This window comes from Cavia porcellus, unplaced genomic scaffold (genome assembly GCF_034190915.1).
Source record: "Cavia porcellus strain 051 isolate PalLab524CR breed Dunkin Hartley unplaced genomic scaffold, mCavPor4.1 scaffold_6, whole genome shotgun sequence".
Classification (NCBI taxonomy): Eukaryota; Metazoa; Chordata; class Mammalia; order Rodentia; family Caviidae; genus Cavia; species Cavia porcellus.
The window spans coordinates 66,617,800-66,637,785 of record NW_026947489.1 but is presented as its reverse complement, the minus strand read 5'-3'; the positions used below and the strand labels follow the sequence as shown (position 1 = coordinate 66,637,785).

At 39.0% G+C, this 19,986-nt stretch overlaps 2 protein-coding genes across 7 annotated transcripts in view; one reads left to right on the top strand and one right to left on the bottom strand.

The window, feature by feature from the left end:
• Positions 1 to 5,938, bottom strand: part of Tada2a (transcriptional adaptor 2A) — a 53,462-nt gene extending 47,524 nt beyond the window's left edge. Inside the window, exons 1-3 of one of the 4 annotated variants that reach the window (XM_063249622.1) lie at positions 5,830 to 5,883; positions 3,808 to 3,958; positions 2,518 to 2,639 (exon numbers count right to left, since the gene is read on the bottom strand). In XM_063249622.1, the coding sequence (XP_063105692.1) occupies positions 2,518 to 2,542 (25 nt within the window). In that variant the 5' untranslated portion in view covers positions 2,543 to 2,639; positions 3,808 to 3,958; positions 5,830 to 5,883. Of the gene's footprint in view, positions 1 to 2,517; positions 2,640 to 3,807; positions 3,959 to 5,829 lie in introns of all 4 variants that reach the window. The other 3 variants (XM_063249623.1, XM_003469587.5, XM_013152296.3) reach the window with 3 other exon arrangements.
• Positions 5,939 to 5,977: 39 nt separating this feature from the next.
• Acaca (acetyl-CoA carboxylase alpha) overlaps positions 5,978 to 19,986 on the top strand; it is a 308,031-nt gene continuing 294,022 nt past the window's right edge. For all 3 annotated transcript variants that reach the window (XM_013152137.3, XM_005003514.4, XM_003469462.5), the window contains exon 1: positions 5,978 to 6,508. Coding sequence is in view for 2 of the 3 variants with exons in the window: in XM_005003514.4 (XP_005003571.1) it covers positions 6,441 to 6,508 (68 nt within the window). In the remaining variant the exon portion in view is untranslated. The remainder of the gene's footprint in view (positions 6,509 to 19,986) is intronic.

Sequence of the window (19,986 nt, the reverse complement as noted above, 5' to 3'; positions counted from 1 at the left end):
AACAAAACCTCAACTGCATGGGAAGTACTTCAAACAATCAACAACTGGGATCTCATTTACTAAAAAGTTCTTGCACATCAAAGGACTTCTATCAAGAAACATACACAGAGTTGAAAAAAATCAGGCTCCTCCAATTCAAAGACCCAATCCAAAAATGGGCATTCGAGATGAACGCACACTTTTCAGATAAAGAAATACAAATAGCAAATAAACTTCTGGAAAAATGTTCAGCATCACTGGTCATTTGAAAAACGCAAATTAAAACAACACTGAGATTCCATCTCATTCCAAAAAGAATGACTATCATCAAGAAATCAATCAATAGCTGGGCATGGTGGCATGTTCCTATAATTCCAGCACTTGGGAGGCTGAAACAGGGGGATTACTGTGAGTTTGAGGCCAGCCTGGGCTACAAAGTGAGCCTGAACTACATGGGAAGACCCTGTTTCAAAAAGACAAAAAAAAGGGGGCTTGGGATTTAGCTTAGCGGCATAAGTGCCTGCTTTGCAAGCAGGCAGTCGTGAGTTCGATCCCTGGTACCGAATTAAAAACAAAAAAAAAAAAAAAAAAAAAGGACAAAAAAATTACAAAAAAAAAAAAATCAACTAGTAACAAATATTGGAGGGGTTGTGGAGAAAAATGAACCCTTCTCCACTGTTGGTAGGAGTGATTAGTACAACTACTGTGGAAATTAGTGTGAAGATTCCTCAAAAAACTAGAAGGTCCCATTTGATTCAGCTATTCTTCTTCTGGGTATTTTCTAAGAACTGAAAACATCGTATCACAGTGATATATGTGCAACCATGTTTATAGCAGCACAATTTGTAATAGCTAAATCTTGGGAACAATCGGAATGCCCACCAACCACAGAATGTATAAAAAAGATGTGATATTTTTATACAATGGAGTGCTACTCAACTAGAAAGAGTTGGATAAACTCAAGACTCTTATAGGTAAATGGATGCAACTCATAAGTGAAATAAATCAGACTCGCACGTGTAAATATTGTATTGTCTTCCTAGTGTAAAAAATTGAAAGAGTAAATAGGATCCAAAATGTTCAATAGACATTGTGAAAATGAAAGAGGAAATAAAAATTGCTTAACAGGAAAGAACTGGGATGAGGGAAAGATTATATATATACATGCAATACTTCTGTTAGTTCATCAAAAAGGTTTGTACTCCCGTTGTTTGATCATTTTTTCACGCCTACATCTTATAACCTGAGCACCTGCTTTGAAGATAACTAAACAATATATTAACCACTGTTGATCCCCTATTATATTGTTTTGAAATTCTGCATCGTGGTTTTTTTGTTAAAAAGGGGGGGGGGCTGCTGGATGTGACATTGCAGGCATGTAATCTCAACACTAGGGAAGCTGAGGCAGGAAGATCCTGAAAAGTTCAAGGCCACCCTGGGCTACATAGTGAATTCAAGGTTAGCCTAAACTACATAGTGAGACCCTGTCTTTAAAAAACTAAAAAACAAATTGGCGGGGGGGGGGGGGACGGGACACGGGACGCTAGCTCATTGTAATTATCCCAAGTTCAATCCCTAGTACAGACGTGGATGGAAAAAAACTGCTGAAGCGGCCACATATGGTTGCAGAGGCCTGAAATTCCAGAAGTTGGCTGGCTGATGCAGGAGAATGAAGTATTAAAGGCCAGCTTGAGCTACACAGTTAAGTTCAAAACGTCTAAGACTCAGGGCTACATAGCGAAACACATCTCAAAAAACTGAAGAAAAAGAAGCTACTGAAAAACAAAACCCCAAAAGTACTCCATAGTTGTGACTACTTAAATTTATTTCACACATATACTATGCTGTAATTCTATGCATTATTATTTTTACTGTAGAATAACTCTTAGAATAGTTGTGCCAATTAAAGGGGGGAAGCATATTATTGGTTGTAAAGAGAAATCGTTTTTAATTAAACAAAAATAGTTTATTTTTAAAATATATTTTTATTTTTAATTGACACAGTCATACATATTTATGAGGTACAGTATAACATTTCAATACATGTACACAATGTGTTACAATTAAATCAGAACAAGTGGTATATCCATTATCTCAGAAATTTATCATTTGTGTCCCTTCCTATTTTGAAATATACAATTAATTACTGTCAACTAACTATAGGTACCCTAATATGCTATAAAACATTAGAAGTTATTTCTCTTATCTAACCGCACTGCTTTAAGTTTAATTATAGGTAATTCCTACCATGCCTGATCCATTCAGCTGAGTGTTCTTGTAGGCAAATGCTCCTGCACTGAGGTACACCTGTAGCCCTTAGCTTTGTTTTCTTCTAAGACCCAGGGTATATTTGTGTTATATGTGCATATGTCATGCAGTCAATTTGATTTTATTTTGATTTGTAACTCCTTATTCCTTTAGACTCCAACTCATAGGCTATTATTGCTTAACTTAAAAGAGCTTCTTTTTCTTCCTTGACCAGTTTTTATTTCAGTTTGCTATTAATATTCACCTGAGACTTGTTCCCATTGTACTTACTGCTAAAGGAACCCAAACGGTCCATTCCCTAACTGGCAAAGGTTGCTGCTTTGACCTTCCGCAGTGCACAACTTCTCCAAGATCCAGAACTGTCGACACATACGCCAGTGCTTGGTAACTCCCTGTGAACAAACAAAAGTGGCACATGGATCAGACAAACACCCAAAGGGACAAGATAAGCAACGTATTAAGTTCTATCACCTTCTCACTTGGTAATGCTGAGAAAAATTATTCTACCTCTATAAAACTATCTCTCCTTTGTAAAATGAGTATAATGGTATCTACCTCTTAAGAGTTGTGAGAATTAAATGTCAATAATCAAATATCAAAACCCATAGAATCCAGCATGGTTCCTGGCCCACAGCCAGTCCTTTATAAATGCTACATATTTCTAACGAACAACTACTAGCTTTCTCTGCTTACCATCACTTTTCTTTTCAGCTCTCTTTTCCTTAAGGAACTGATTATCCCATATTTCTTATAGTATTGATAGTGCTACCAATCACATATCAAACCTCCACCCTCAGCAAATAGATTTTTTTCTTACAGAAACCTAGACTTTTTTTTGAGACAGAGCCTTGCTGTGTAATTCAAACTGGCCTCAAATTCACTATGTAGTCCAGGCTGGACTCGCATCAATTCTCCTGCCTCCTCCTGAGTGCTAGAATTACAGGTATGCACTACCATGCCTGGCCCAGAAAGCAGTTACAGTTCAGTCACTTATTAGTCCAAGAATTTGGTCCATGAGTTCTGGTTATTTAGATCTCATTTATCTTTTTTTTTTTGGAACTGGCAATCAAGCTCATGACCTCACCTTGCCAGGCAAGTGTTGTGCTGCTGAGCTATAACCCTGGCCCCTCATTTACTATTTCAATAAAACTTCAACCTGATTGAGTTCCAGAAAACCAAGACATTCTACCCATTACAACATATATTTGCTTACTAACTTACTTTCAACAAATGTGTGGAACATCTTTTTTTTTTTTTTGATACCAGCAATCGAACTAATGACCTCACGCTTGCCACGCTGATGAGCTATATCCTCGGCCCCTGAATATCTTTTTGAAGGAAATATGAAAATTTATTTCACACTAAGCCTTTCTTCTATAGGCTCTAACTTCTTTCTTCCACTGTATAGCCCCATAACTTTTTATCTCTTTTCTGAAATGTTTCCCAATATAGTTCGTGAAGTTTACCTCTGAATGTGTATTTCTTCTACTTTAAAGTATCAAGCAACTAGAAGGAACTCATTGAACACATAAAAAGAACTGGGTAAATGTCAGTACTAACTTCATCATTAGTTCTCCTGGAATGACTTCTTTCACATTGGTATTTTTAGCTTGGAAAACAATCCATCAAATGTACACAACACTCAAGATAATAAAATGTTGTCAATGAATTTTTCTTTTTGGGGATGGGATGAGCCTCCCTCTATAGAGACCTAGGAAAAGTTAGTTAAAAAAAAAAAAGAGTTTAGCACAGGTGTATCATGCACTGAGTGATAAAATAATGACCAACATTTATTCATCTTGGATTATCTCTTTAAATCCTCCCAACCTTCTCAGGTAGGTGTCATTTTCAAAAAAAAGAAGGCTCTGAAAGAAAAATGCATTTAGGTCAGTAGGATGGCCTATACCTATAATCCCAGCACCCATGCTGAGACAGAAAGATTCCAAATTAAAAACCCAGTCTCAGAAATTTAATAAGACCCTGTCTCAAAAAACAGAAAGGTTGGCCAGGGATTTAGCTCAGTGGCATAAGTGCCTGCTTTGTAAGCATGCAGCTGAGTTCAATCCTTGGTACAAAAAAAAAACCAGAAAGCTTAGTGCAAAGGCCCTAGATTCAACCCCCAGTATTCCTCCACCGAAAAAAAAAAGAGAGAAGCATATTTGCACAATATGTTATAGGGAGTGAACATTAAGCCATTTCAACAGAGATTGAAGGATGCATCAAAAACAGTCTGACAGGGGCTAGGGATTTAGCTCAGCGGCACAAGCACCTGCCTTGGAAGCAGGCAGTCGTGAGTTCAATCCCTGGTACCAATAAAAAGACAAAAAAAAAAACAAAAAAAAACAGTCTGATAAACACTCCATTTCTTTTTTTTTAAATTAATTTTACTGGTATATTTTAGATGTAACATTCCTTATGGAAAATTTGTCTACCTGTACATGATATATTTTCTTTTTTCCCCCATTCCTCTCCCCTCCCAGCAGCCTCCCTTCCTTTCCTTATTTACAAAAGCTGTTTTCTTTTTTCTTATTTCGCTATATCCTTTTTTCTTCTCAATTCCTTCCTTTCTCCCTCTTCCCTTAGTTACCCTTTCCATTTGAACATTTCCTTCCTATTTCACAATATCTATTATACATTTTGGTCCTTATTTATACTTGTAGCTCCTCACACCAGAGAAAATGATATTTAAACATGTATGTCAGATTTTAAAGTGTATGGTGTTAAGGTTTATACATTTACCTACAAGTGTCTCATTTTATCGTTTATGGAAAAACAATACTCCACTCACTGCATTAAAAAAAAAATCTCCTTTATCCATTCACCGGTTGATGGGCATTTGTACTGTTTCCAAGATTTAGATATTATAGGGCTGGGGTTACAGCTCAGCGGCACGGCGCCTGCCTGGCAAACACGAGGTCGTGAGTTTGATTCCAAGTACCAAAAGAAAAAAATAAATTTAGCTATTACAAACTGCTGCTATAAACATGGGTGTGCAAACATCGCTGTGGTAACACTCCAATATTGCGTCTTTAGGCACAATATTGCAGTAAGTACACTTTTTTCCCTCTCCTTTCTTCTCACAAACACCATACTGTAACATCATCATCCATAAGAGGATGAATGCCAGATCCAAATAACAGGGCAAATTCCAAATTACTGGAAGGGACAAGGTTGCGCGTGGTGCAGAGAAGTGCAGGCTTTACAGTTTTGCAGCCAACGTCCCAAGGCTTTTTCCCCAGCTCTAAAGTGGAGCGAAAACACCTCCCTGGGAACTCAGTGTCGGTGAAGGGCTCATCACACAGTGGCTGTCACCAGGGTTCGCGGGTGCTGCTCCGCAGAGCTGCGCACCCAGGCAGGGATTGAGCTGGGCCGCCAGGCTGAAGGCGGGGCCGACGGGGTCAGGCGCACCGCCCACCCTCTCTCCCTCCCCCACTGCGCGGCGTGGCCCAGCGCCGCCTGCCTGCCGCGCTTTTCCCTCCGTCGCCGCACCCAACACCTCAAGACTCTATTTTCCCTCAGTATTGCCAGAGGAGCTCTCGCTGGCTCCCCACCCTTCGCGCTTCATCTCGCAGCTACTCCTACCTCAACACTTGTAGTCGCCTCCTGAGCGCCGTCCCTGCTAGCGTGCGCTGTCTCAGAGTCTGCGTGCTCACTCCCGCGTACGTGCGCACTCCCGTCACGCACAGTCCCCGCCCCTTCCTTTTTCCTTCCTTGTCACCACTTTGGACCTCCAGCCCGCTGCTTCTCCGCGCCCCCTCCCCTCCCTTGGTCCCCGCCAGCCAACGGGAGAGATCTCGACGCCTGAGGTCTGGGAGGTTGGAGTCGAGCAGCTTGCCTGACTGTTGAATCTGACCTGTCATCACTTGGCCCATGTGGCGTGTGGCCCGCGGCCGGAGGCTTCCTGTTGGTGGCGCTGTTTGGTCCCCTCTGGAGTGCAGCGAGGCAGACCAGGCTGCAACAGTCTGGGTTTTTTGATAACATTCCCACTCCCGCCCCGTTGTCTCCAAAGGAGCAGAAGCTGAGGCTCTGGGCCCAAGGACAGCGAACCGTGGCCGCCTCTCCAGTCCGAGCCACGCAGTGCCGCTCCTGGATTAACCAGATTTCAGGAGTGAGGAGAGTACGTTTCATTCAGAGGCTCCTGGAACGTCGACGGTGTCTCCTTTGGAAAGAACCATCCCCTTCTTGGGCTTCAGATGCCCAAATGGAGGTGCAATGATGAGAGGATGTGGTGGTCCACACTGATATCAATCTTGAGGGCTAGGTATGTCCCAACGTCTCTTCTTACTACTAGTAGTGATTACTATCCTAACTACCATTTATTGAGTGTTTACTGCATGTCTGGCATTGTACAAAGCAGGTTACACCTATGGTCTCATAAAGCAACCTTATGAGATTGGCAGTATTATCCCTATTTCCCAGGGGTGGATTTATATACATGTATGTATGAATTTGGGATTACACAGGTAGGAAGTGTTGAGGAAAGAGATTCAAAACCATGACCTTTCTACCTTAAACTATGATGCTGTTATGTGTATTCAGAAGTCTGTCTCTGATAAATTTCGCCGAAACGCTTTTAGAATTCATTTACACTTCTTGTCTGTGTGGACCCTCTATTCGTTTTTTGGTATGTGTAATACAAGTTCATTGTTTAAAAGAGGAAGAGGAAATTTTGCGTGAGCAAAAATTAAAGTGAAAATCATCTCCCAATATGTTAAATAAACAGTTAAGAAGTTGATATATACCTTTTCAGGCATTTTCCTATACATCATTTCAATAAACATAGGATGTCTTACATTTGATGTATGCTAAAATCTGTTCATTCATTCAACAAATATTTAATGGGCACTGTTCTAGATACTGAGAGTTCAGTAGTGAACAAAGCAAAGTCTGCCTCATAGAGTTGATATAGTAGTGGAGGAGACTGACAACAAGCAACACACACGTATTACTAATAGATAATGCCCAGTAATGTGGTTATATGGAAAAACAAATCAAGATAAATAGATAAAAGTGATGTGAAGATTCTCTTTTAGTTAGGATAAACAAGAAAGGCTTCTTAGCACAGGAGTCGCATAAACAGGAATCTAATCATTTAATGAAAAAGGAAGCTAAGAGGATTTCTAAAGGGAAGCTAGAAAAGATGCAGCAAGTGCAGTGACCTAGACATAGGGACTTGTTTGGCATAGCGAAGAAGAAAAGAGACCAACAGGATACAACCGTAAATTGGAGAAATAAGATAAAAAATAGTAAGAAGCCAGATTTTGTAACATGTCACAACTGTGAAACAAAAAATCCCATTCAGTGCTGGGATCTGTTAATTTAAAACAGCATTTGCAAGGTGTATCCTAGGATGTCAAGTTTTAAGTGAGCCTGGAAACTTGGTGAGCCCCAACTCAAAATAAGATATAAAGGCGTGGGGATGCAGCTCAGTATTAGAGGGCCTCTTGGTTTGATCCCCCAGTACTGCAAAATAACTAATACACAATTTAAAATAAGCAGAACAGCATACCATGGTACAAGCCAGTAATCCTAATTACTCAAGAAAGCCAAAGCAGAAGGATTGCAAGTTCAAGGCCAATCTGGGCAAATTAACGAGACCTTGTCTCAAAATAGAATAAAAGTGCTGGCTGGGAATGTATCTCAGTGGTAGAATACCTATGGGTTCAAAACCTAGTATGGGAGAGGGGGCCCTCTAAAACATAGTATTCATTCACCTGGAAATTAACTTTCCTCTTCAGCTGATGTTAGGCTCTGTTTAGAATTAATGCTAAGCCCCCATTTAGTTTACTTAGTGAAGACCCAGACAAATTTAAATGCACAGTGTGAAGAAGGCTGGTGAAGGCTTTTCAGAATTTTTGCCTCAAGCAGTGTTGTGATGGTATCACTTACAAAGCTAGCCAAAGGGAATGGGAAAGTCCAGATTTGGAGAAAAAAATTGTTTAAGATCTGTGCTTTGCATTCTAACTAGAAATGACAAATAGGAATGTAGAGCTCAGTGGAGAGGTCAGGATTAAAACTGTAACTGCAGTAGAATTGGTTCTTTGTGTCTTCCAGACAGAGCTTAAGAATAGACTGTCTTTTCTTTGTAACCCCATCACCCAGAAACAATCCTCAACAAATATTTGTGAAATGAGCAAATAAAAGCAAAGGTATTAATGAAACTACTTAGGCAAAATGTGTAAGATAAAAAGAGAAAATATGTATTCTATGTTTTCACAGACAATCCAAGCACCTGGATGTGGTATACAAGTAGACAGAGCTGATTTGCTCTATCAGTTCCTGGTCTGTACATGTTGTTCCTAAATAGTTATTGCCTTGGTTCACCCTCAGAAGTGTCTGAACAATAAATTTCTAAGTCACTGTTTATAGAAGACCTTTTAGAGTCTAGCTTCTTCTGTACAGTATCTTTAGCATCAAAGTCCCATCTGACAATTCATTTCTTCAGTCAGATGGAAATACCTCCATTTCTCCAATCAATGACTTCCTAGTTGCTTTTGCCACAGTACTGCCTACCTCATGGTGGTCACTTTCTCAGGAACTTTTTGCTGACTCCCCAAAGGCTGAGTTAGGTAACCCACTTACATACTACCATTCCACTCTGTATTTAACCTGTCTTAGCAAAGGTTACTGAGTGCCTTGTTTGCTCACTAAACAGCCGTAGGGGGAACCTATGAAAATACCTCTTGTCCTTTTTTTTTTTTTTTGAGACAGTGTACTCTATAGTTCAGGCTGGCCTTAAACTCACTTTGTAGCCTAGGCTGGCACCAAACTCTGAGCAATCCTACTGCCCCGGATCCTTTCATTTTTAACTAAAGAAGTTAACGTTTGACCATGAAACCCAACAAGGAAAATTATACCTTAAATGTATCCCAAATATTGGGATCAAAGTATCCCAAAAGTTTCTTCCCAGCTATTTTGCTGCTGTGGTTAAAAACAAAAATGAAGCTTACAAGCCTCCCTTATGAAAATAATGTTCTGTCCTGTCTAGTTACTTCCTATATCCTGAATGTTGAGAGACTATAAACTTTATCTCATCTTCCATATTTTTCATGTAACTGAGATGGGTTCTTATAGTTTGGTATTCAAATAGGTAAAGAGAAAACATTAAAAAATCTGGCTATGCGCCTTAGGCCTTGACTTCCTCCCCTTTCTGCTGAGATTTGCCACATTTGTGTAATTCAGCTGGCAATTGAGGACCTGGAATAGAACACTTGTCCAACCTCCTGGATCTTCAAAGCAAGGAGACTGCCTGTGATGTGATAGGCTTAGTGGGGAGAGCACTCTTCCTCACAAAGGGCCAGCACCCCAACTCTTACAGCTCTTGGGGTTCACACACTAAGGCACTTTTTACAGAAGCCCGTGCTTTATGAGTCTCCCTGGCGTATGCTGCCACCCTTGCCCCATTCCTTCCCTCCCCTTTAGGGAACCCTTCAGCAGCTCTCTGTGGTCACTGTGTCAAAGGAATTAGGAAATCAGACCTTTCCCTGATAAAGTTTCTAGATTGCTGATATAATGAAATACACCATGCCATGACCAGCCTGCTGTGAAAGGATTGAAAAATTGCAGATCAATTTAAACACAGCCATTTCTCCATGCTGGGTGTGTGTCTGCACAGATAGGAGGAATCTTAGGCTCTCAAAGTGAGAAAAGAAGAAAGTTATGCTATAGGGCCCTGCTGCGTCCCAGAGATAAGACTATGAGAGGTAAAATGATCTGCCCTAAGTTACTAGTTGTATACTAGGTAGCAAGGCCATAATAAAACCAGATCTTTGTACACAACAAAGGAAACAATCAACGAAGTAATGATCTACAGAATGAGAGAAAATATTTGTGAGCTACATATCTGAATACAGTATTAATGAACAAAATACAGTATTAATGAACTCATCAACAAGAAAGCATAGTTATTTAAAAATTTATTTTTTTGCCAGGTATGGTGACGCTTGCCTGTAATCCCAGCACTCAGGAGGCTGAGGCAGGAGGATTGCCAATGAGTTTAAGGCCAACCTGGACTACATACCTTGTTTCAAAAAAATAAATAAATAAATAAACAAGTAAATGAATATTATCACTGTGAAAAATGATGTCTGTGAGGGTATGTTAATGTTGACTGAGCCATGTTACAATGTATATCAAAATGTGTTGCATGCTATATAGTTTTTGTCAATTTTAAAAATAAAATTTTAAATAAGCATGCTATATGTAAATCTAAAAATAAATAAAAGGGGTTTTGTCATGTTTTGTTTTGTTTGTGGTACTAGGGATCAAACTCAGACTCTACTGAGTTACATCCCCAGCCCTTATTTTTTGTTTTTGTTTTTGTTTTGTTTTGTTTTGTTTTTGTCTTTTTGAGACAGTCTCACTTTGTAGTTCGGGCTGGCCTTAAACTTACAGCATTTCTCCTGCCTCAGCCTCCTGAGTACTGGGATTATAGGCATGGTTACCACACCTGACCTCCAGCCCTTTTTTGTAGTTTTATTTTGTTTCTTTTGAGACAATGTCTTGGTATTATAATCAAGGCTGAACTTGAATTCACAGTGTGGCTCAGGATGGCCTTAAGATCACATTCTTCCTGCCTCAGCCTTACAGATGCAGTAGTTGGGGTGATATATGTGTTCCACCATGCCAGTCTATTTTTTTTTAGAATGCTACCTTATTAAAAACAAACCTCATCTGTACGAATGTAACTAGTAAGCTGCTTGTTACTCTTTAAAATGGAAGAGTTACCAGGTATTAGGGTTTTCATAATATCATGGCCACTATTGTTTTCACAATTCCAGGCCTTTGTTACCCATCTCTTCTGTTTCTTCCTCCCCTTACTGACTTCTTTTTTACCCATGAAAAGCAAGGATAGATAGTTACATAGTTGGCTCATTAAGAAGAAAGTTTTATGTAAATAATTTTCTGGACTGTGTTTTGCCTATATCATATACTTGGAACAACTACTATAAATGTAACAATACAAAATGTATTGATTATTGTTACTGTCCTACTAGCCTGTTTTGAAACCCTTTTTTCTTTTATTTCTTACTTTTTTTCTGTTTAAAATTTAAAAAAGAAAAGTACAGGATATCTATCGCCTGAGTAACCAGGATTCAGTTACAATATACAAAAGTTACGTGAACTAGAACTAGTCTAGGGCTGAGTGGAGCTGTTTATCAAAAAATTTAAACAACCCTATTCTACTTGAAGCTTACTTTCCAACCTAATGCACCTTCTGACTATCAAAATGGGCTCCTAAAATACTTTATATCATTTAGTGACAGATGAGCTGTACTCTTTTGCCACCAATAAGTGCCCAATAAATGCTTGAAATATTTGTAAGGAAATTGACGCAGTTTTAACTTAATTACAAAACCATAGACTTTGAATCTGTCCTGGACTGGAATCCTGTCTTTATACCTAACCACATTCAGGAATGTAAGCAAGATCTTATCTTTCTGTGTTTCTTCTTCTCACATGTAAAGTGAAAAATAATATCTAATTCATATGAGTTTTATAAGAATATATATATATAGGGCTGGGGATTTAGCTCAGCGGCATAAGCGCCTGCCTATACTGATAAAAAAGAAAAAGACAAAAAAAAAAAAGAATATATGATAGAATCTAGTCCATGTTAGAAGTCAAATTATTTAAAATGTATATAAAATAATAAAAACATTTAAATTTTTTAAATATCCAAAGTAAGCAAGTAGTAATTACAATTTTAATTTTTTTTTCAGTACTAGGAGTGAACCAAGGGCCTTTGTACAGAGATACATTCCCAGATCTTTTTATTTTTTATTTTGAGTGATTTTATTTGGGTCTTGCTAAGTCACACCACCCAGGCTGGATTTGGGCTTGAGAGTTTCCTGTCTCGGCCTCCCAGAGTGTGAGATTTCAGGCAGGCACCACCAGGCCTAGTATAATTTTAGTTCTTAAAGTGCTCCACAGGCAGACCCTGGGTCTTTTTTTTTTCCACTCCATTTTATTTATTAGTACATTTTTGTGATTCATGCAGTTTACAGTCATCTTGAGGAATGGTTATATGTACATGTCCTATGTGTTATTTAGGAGTTGTTCTAGCTAGGCTAACTAATGCTTGCATTAGAATATTTTCATTATTTGATAAGAACTCCCATCTCCTAGACTTTCTTCTGGTGTCTCCTTAACTTCTTTCTCACCTACAGAAAACTAATTAAAGTGTGCATTGTCTCACAAGTGACAGGACAAATGCATAGTTGCAATCTAGTACTGTATAAGCAATCCAGCCCATCCTCAAATGGAGAAAAATTTATGTCACCTATAATTAATGTAAATAGTGAACAGACAAATATTATGGACAAGTAAGTATAAGAGTGCTCTTTGAGTACAGAGTACTTTAGTATTTTAATCAAATAAAACTCACAAAGTTAATCTGATGCATATTTAATGACGTGTAATTGTTATGGTGCTGCATGCTAATTAGGCCTTAAATGTTAAGCTTACATAAATGACTATAATTGTTATTTTTTACACAGCCAAACACATTTTTTAGTGTTTGCTCATTTTATTAATTTTCTAGAATATATAATCATGTCAAGGACAACAGTTTTTTCTGAAACTCTTTACTATTTAATCATACAGTTCGCACAAACATACTCTTAAAAATGATGCAGCAGCACACCCCTTTCAACTTGTTACTAAAAATAGCTAGCGTTCAAGGCTTTTTGTGTATATATCCTCTTATTTTATCCCTAAGAAACCCTTTAAAGGAGGTAGTATTCATCTTACTGATGCAGACACTGAAAGAATGTAAGCAAACAGCCTAGCTGATTGAAGCTCCTATGCGAACCTTCATCTAATATAAGCAACCACAGACAGGTGGGTAGATTCTAGCAGAGAGACCTTAAGTTACTTTTGGAGGTGAAATGGCCCTGAGTAATGCAGAAAGTATAATATGCATATGCAAAAAGAGAATGAGTAATCTAGAAGAAGAAGGGGTTTGTCAGTAATGGAAGAGTTGGAGCTGTCAAAGCTGACTTTCCTAGTGTCCTTTCAACAAAGGAAGCCTTGGTTAGCAAATATCAAACACTGCTGCCCTCATTACAGCCTACTGTTTTGTAGGGATACTGTGTCAGCCTACTGCCATTGAACATTTGAATTTTAGAATTTACCTCCCTTATTCTGATCCCTGAAAGCAATCAAGAGTTAAACTGCTGTTTTGTTTTGTTTTGTTTTGTTTTGCTTTGCTTCGCTTTTACTGAGACAGGGTCTCACTATGCAGTTCAGGCTGGCCTTGGTCTCACTATGTAGCCCAGGCTGGCCTCTGACCCACGGCGATCTTCATGTCTTAGCCTTTTAAGTCTGGGATTACAGACCTGTGCACTATGCCCTGCAAAACTGCTGTTTTGCAAGTTTGGGTTTGGGTTTGGTCTGGTTTGGTTGGGTTTGATTTGGTTTTGGGATAGGGTCTCTCTATGTAGTCCGGGTTGACCTTGAAGCTACTGGCCCAGGCTGCTGTCAACCTCATAATTCTCCTGTCTCAGCTTCCCAAGTGCTGCAATTATACACATATGACACTGTCACAAAACAGGGTCAAAAGAAGTTCCTGAAGCTGAAATTAAAAAAACAAAACAGCCCACCCTAATCACAGAATTGCAGGTTCACTGACACAAATCAAGGGAAAAAAGAATTTTCAGGACACATCCACAAGACGCTCTGGAAGGGTTTATTAGGTAGAAATTTTAGTAAACACTTAGGTAGAGTTTAGGCTCTCAAGGTGGAAGTTGCTCTATTTCCTGGGACTCAAAACATTTATGCTTCTCTTCAGGAGGTAGAAACCCCTGGAAAAGGTGATCCACTCCCCAGAAGGGTACTCGTCCATATTACAGAAACTAACTCAATTTTGTTGTTGTTAAAGTGTACAATTTAAACATTCTTTTAATTCTCTCAGCCTGTTCTTTAAAAATCAGGCTTCTGCTCTTTACTTTTTCAGTTAAGCTAATTATAGACTTTGAGTATTCCAAGGAATTTTGAGTGTAATAGGTCTGGAAGGAAAAGAGCTTAAATGTAACCAATGGAACAGACTGTGTGTGGTTCCCCTTGGGTGCTTCAACTGGGTCCCAGAAATTACAGTCTTTTAAAAAGTACAAGTTTTAGTTATGATTTCATTTTTTCCTTTCTACTTCTCTTTCATTTCTTTTATCTTACCTCATTGCCATGCCCAGTACACAACTTTTTTTTTTTAAGATAGAGTCCCAGTATGTTGCTCAGACTGATCTCAAATTCCAAGACTCAAAGGACCCTCCGGCCTCAGCCTCCTGAGTGAGTAGCTGGAATTATCAGTATATGTCACTGTGGCTACAACTTTTTATCATTATTGTCATCCTGAAAGAGCCTTTGTATGCAACTGTCTCCCACTATGAAGTTTTAATAATGTAGATGATCTGTTTGTATCTTTATATGTAGGTAGTTTGTACCTTAAAAAATAAGATATTTTTGCTCCTCAAAAATAAGACTTTAATCACATGTGGTAAAACACATTGTACTCAGCACCGGGGTGGCTGAGGCAGGAAGATCACTGAGAATACGAGGCCAGCTTGAGCTGCATAGTGAGTTGAAGGCCAGGCTGAACTAAAACAAACAAACAAAACACAACTTTTACTGTTGGGCACAGTGTAATCCCTACATTCTGAGAGACTGAGGTAGGCTTCCAAATTCAAGCACATCCAGGACAACCTAGAAATTTAGCAGGACCTTGTCTCAAAACAAAAAAGAGGCTTGGAATGTAGCTCAGTGCAGAGACCCTGGGTTCTGTCTCCTATACTAAAAGAAAAAAGAATAAGACTTTTTTTCTCCTCCAATTCCTGGGGTAAAAAAGGGTGCATAAATAATGTAGCATCCCATGTACACATACATTTAAGTTCTGGACATTCTAGGTATGCAAAGTATAGTGTATTGCACATATGACAATTATATTTCTCACTGTAAACTATTAATTTCTGTGTTCATATGGTAATTGAATTTCTCACATGAAATAAATTTATATATGAGCTTAGTTAGTGTGAATCTTCTTAGAAATGATATAGTCATTTCTCTGTGTGTTGAAAATTTGGATTTCTAAGTCTATAAAACAGCCTGAGAGATCGTCTGCAAATCAGCCTACACAAATGGCTTTTAAATTGAAATTTCTAGAGCATCCTTATGGGCTGGAAATGTGCTTTACTTGCCTAGCATATGTGAGTCCCTGAGTTCAATCCTCAATACTGCCAAGTAAAAGCATTCTTCTGTGTTCATTACTCCATTTGTTGAATACTTATTGTGCCTTATTATAGGCAAGGACTATGCCAGGTGCCAGGGATTCCGAGTTTAATAAAATAGTCTGTCCTTAACTGGGGATGGTGGTGTATGCCTGTAATCCCAGCCCTTATGAGGTTGAGGCAGGAGAAATAGGAGTTCAAGACCATCCTAGGCTATGTAGTGAGATCCTGTCTCAAAACAGATACTTTGCATTGCAAATTGTTACATATAAGATAATATGTGCTTCACTGACTTGATCTTTATCTAAAAAAAAAAAAAGATAATGTGTGCTAGCTACATTGAGGCTTCCAAGAAGGGAATGGTCAACTTTAGGGCAAAGGGTTAAGTCCCTTAGAGGTAAAGAGCTAAATGTTAGAGAAGAATGGGAAGGAAAATCCAAACAATAACAAATTATGCAAAGATCTAGCACCATGAAATAGCATGGCCACTTTGGCCTTTGGTTTTTATGGGGGTTTTCCCCTTCTCTTTTTTTTTTTTCTATTTTTTGTTTCAAGGCTTTGCTAAGTTGCTAAAATGCTCAGGCTAGATTTAAGCTTTCCAACCTCCTGGCTCATTTCTCCCAGAGTGCTGGGATTCCGGGCATGTACCATCACACTCAGATCCAGTCTGACTCTTGTGACTGACACGCAGAGGGTAAGAAAGAGAAGAGTCTCTGTACATGGAGCAGCACAGAGAGACAGACTGTGGTTACAAGTTCAAAGTCAACCTGGGCTACATAGCGGGTGAGACCTTGTCTCGGAAAACAAATACACAAAGCAAACGAGAATTTTCATTTTATTTCAAAAGCCGTGGTGAGGGAGACAGTGAAACATTTTGAATTGGGGCATAGTTCTAAACCTGAGCCTTAGAACGATCCCTGCCTGTCTAGTGTCGTGGTGCATATTCCCACTACTCAGGTGAAAGGAGGATGGCAAGTGTGAGTCTAACCTGCAAAAACTGTAAAAGCCTGTGATTCCCCAGTTAGTTAGGATGGATGTGGAATCAGAGTTACTGTTTACTGCTGGCGGAGCATATTTGGTACAATCACTTTGGAGAGCCATTTGCAACCAAGTAAAGTAGAACAGCAAAGCCCTATAATCCATGTATTCTATTTGTTGGCATATGTCCTAAACATAGATATATGTGAGCATATTGACTGTGGAAGAAATTACTCTCTGATGTTATTATAAATGTAGTTAAGAGCCTTTAAAATCAATGTCTTTTCCATAGAATATCTGATTCTTCTAGTGGGCAAGAAGGACCTTATCCTGTAGCACACTGGCTACAGTCTACTTTTCCAGTATATTGGGGGGCAGCAGTGACCTGGATGCATATTTGAAGAGCCTTCCAAGAATCATCTCTACCCTTTCTTCCCACTGTGGGGATTGAATTTAGGGCTCCACACGTACTAGGCAAATGTTTTACCACTGAGCTATATCCGCAGCTCTTTTTATTTTGAGACAGGGTCTCACTAAATCGCCTTAGCTGATCTCAGACTTGCCAGCCTTCTGCCTCAGGCTCATAAATAGCTGGGATAACAGGACTGGGTCATTGCACTGGGCTGCAGGTATCATTTTATTCTGTGAAGACCGTTGTATCAACTGTCTAAACTTATTCTCCACCCTATATTAAGTTTTAATAATTAGCCTTAACATGAGACAAAATTTGGCTATTGTGAATGATTTCCCCCCTCCCCATTGATCCTGTAAAACAAATTACACACATTTGTGCTATATCTGTGTTAATACGTTCTTACATTCATGTACACACTGACTTTTTTCAGGGGGTGCAGTTGGCAACTCCAGCCACTGGGTGGCGGAAATTCACAGGAGTCCTGTAAAAGTCATATCTATAAATTGCAGCCTAAGGTGCACCCATAGCCAAACTGCACCAAATGAAGAAGGGTTAAGTAGAAAAAGAGTTTTTGTAGTTGGGATTTCAATGTAGACATGGAGCTAAATTCCCTAGATTAAAGTAAGGCAGATTTTTGACATTGGATGATCGGTGACTTAGGTCATTGAGTAAGGGAAAGAAAAAGGAAAAAAGAAAATGCTGAAATAATGAGGGAGAAGAGAAAGAAATCTTCACAAGAATATCCTATAAATCTAGATAGACAAAATCAAGTGTTACAGTTACAGTATGGGCCCTCACTGATTTGCATCTCCCTAGTAACCAATAGCAGTTTTTATATGAAGATATAGATTACTTCTTGCCTTCTAGAAAAACCAGTTATGCTACTCTTAGCTACTCATTTGGTGGTATGATGTTAATACATAATTTGAAGTGGGGTTTTTTTGTTGTTGTTGTTCTGTTTTGGGTACTGGAGATTGAATTCACAACCTTGTGCTTGCCAGGCAGGTGCTTGTAACAATGAGCTAAACTCCTGGCCCAATGTGTTTTTGTTTTTGTTTTGTTTTGTCCTTGCTTTTGAGACATAGTCTCTATGTAGTTCAGGCTGGCCTCAAACTCACCATGGAGCCTAGGCTGGCCTCAAACTTGATCCTCTTGCCTCCGTTTCTCACATACTGAGATTACAAGCATATGTCACTATGCCTGGCCAACACAAAATTTGAGTGTCTACTATAAGCACAGTAAGGCCAGGAGTTTAGCTCAGCAGCACAGGTGCCTGCCTGGCAAGCCCAAGGTTGTGAGTTCCATGTCTGGTGCCAAAAACAAAACAAAAAAAACCGACTATAAACACAGTGTTTTGTTAATACAAAATAATAGAGATCTACAAATTAATACAGGCACTTAAACCTTCATGCAGTAAAAGATAAATAGCATCTCAAAGCAGCATGGGAGCCATTGTGTGAACTAAGTAAATGGAATCTCTTCTGAGTGAGAGGACAGGTATAGAGGTCAGAGTGAGAGGTGAGGAGGGGATCATAGAACTCTCAAGGTGTCCAGCGCTAAATTAAATGATTTCTGGTGCCTAGTTACAAATATACATCTCTTCCTTGGAAAGTGGTTGGATGGAAATATGAGAAAAATGCTCTAGATCAGAATCTGTTGGACAGTGTTTAAGAAATTCCAAAATAAGAAAGTTTGTGTGTAGGAGAATGATTAGGGTTCATACAACCCCTAAATCCTTAGAAGTACAGAAAAGGAAAGATATTAATGGCCTGTTCAGGCCTTTCGGAGATCAATATTCCTAGGTTGCTTTGATTTTTGCAATCACAGCTATATTTAAAGAATGGAAAAATTGCAAAACGGATGTAAAACTATCATATATTGCATTTATATTAAACAAAATAATACTTATAACACACACAAGCAGAGTTGAGTGGTGCAGGCCTATAATCCCAGTCCTCTGGGAGACTGAGGCATGAGGAACATAAGTTGGAGTTTAGCCTGGGAAATTTTGTGAGACCCTGTTTCAAAATGAAAAATAAAAGATCTGAAATCATATCTCAGTGCAAAGGCCCTGTGTTCAATCCCTAGGACCACACAAGCAAATAGCCCACCTTCCAGTACAGCTATTTATTTAATGCCATTTGGCAGTAACTTTTTTAGGGGGTTATCAGGAATCAAAATCAGGATCTCATGCTTGCCAGGTAGGCAAGCATGAGATCTAAATTGCCCCAGCAATAGTTTCTGGTGATTAAATTGAAGGTTTTAGCCAGGTGTGGTGGTACATACCTGTAATCCCAGCACTTGGGAAGCTGATGATGAATTGCCATGAGTTCAAGACCATGGCTGGGAATTTAGCTCAGCGGCATAAGCACCTGCCTTGCAAGCAGGCAGTCGTGAGTTCGATCCCTGGTACTGATAAAAAGGAAAAAGACAAAAAAAAAAAAAAAAAAAAAAGGACCAGTTTGAATTATGGAGGGATACCCTATCTCAAAAAAAAAAAAAAAAAAAAATGTGGATGAGGCAGACTTGGTGGCATACACCTGTTATCCCAGCACTCTGGGTAGCTGAGGCAGGAGGATCACAAATTTTAGCTCAGTCTGGGTACTTTATCAATTTGACAAGATCCTGTCTCCAAAATAAAGAAATTAGTTAATTAATAAAAAGGGCTGAGGATATAGCTCAGTACAAAGCCTTAGGTTCAATCTCCCATATTGGAAAAATAAAATAAAATTATTGAAGTGACACAGATCCTTCAAAAAGGTAGAAGAAGGTACCAGTTTCCCTCTAAAACTTAAAAACAGCTGCAATTTAATAAATGTGCTGCTGGATGTGGTGGCACACACCTATAATCTCAGCACTTGGGAGGTAGGATCACCATGATTTCGAGACCAGTTTGCATTATATAGTGAGACTTTGTCTCGAAAAAAGTGCCAATTGAAATATGGTAATAATATAATTAGTAAAAAATGGGTTAAATTTAAAATAGTATAAAGAGCCGGACATGTTGGCACATGCTATAATCCTGGTTCTCTGAAACACTGATGCAGGAAGATTGCTAGTTCCAGCCCAGCCTGGACAATTTAGCAAGACCTTGTCTTGAAACATAAAATTTTAAAATAGGGCTGG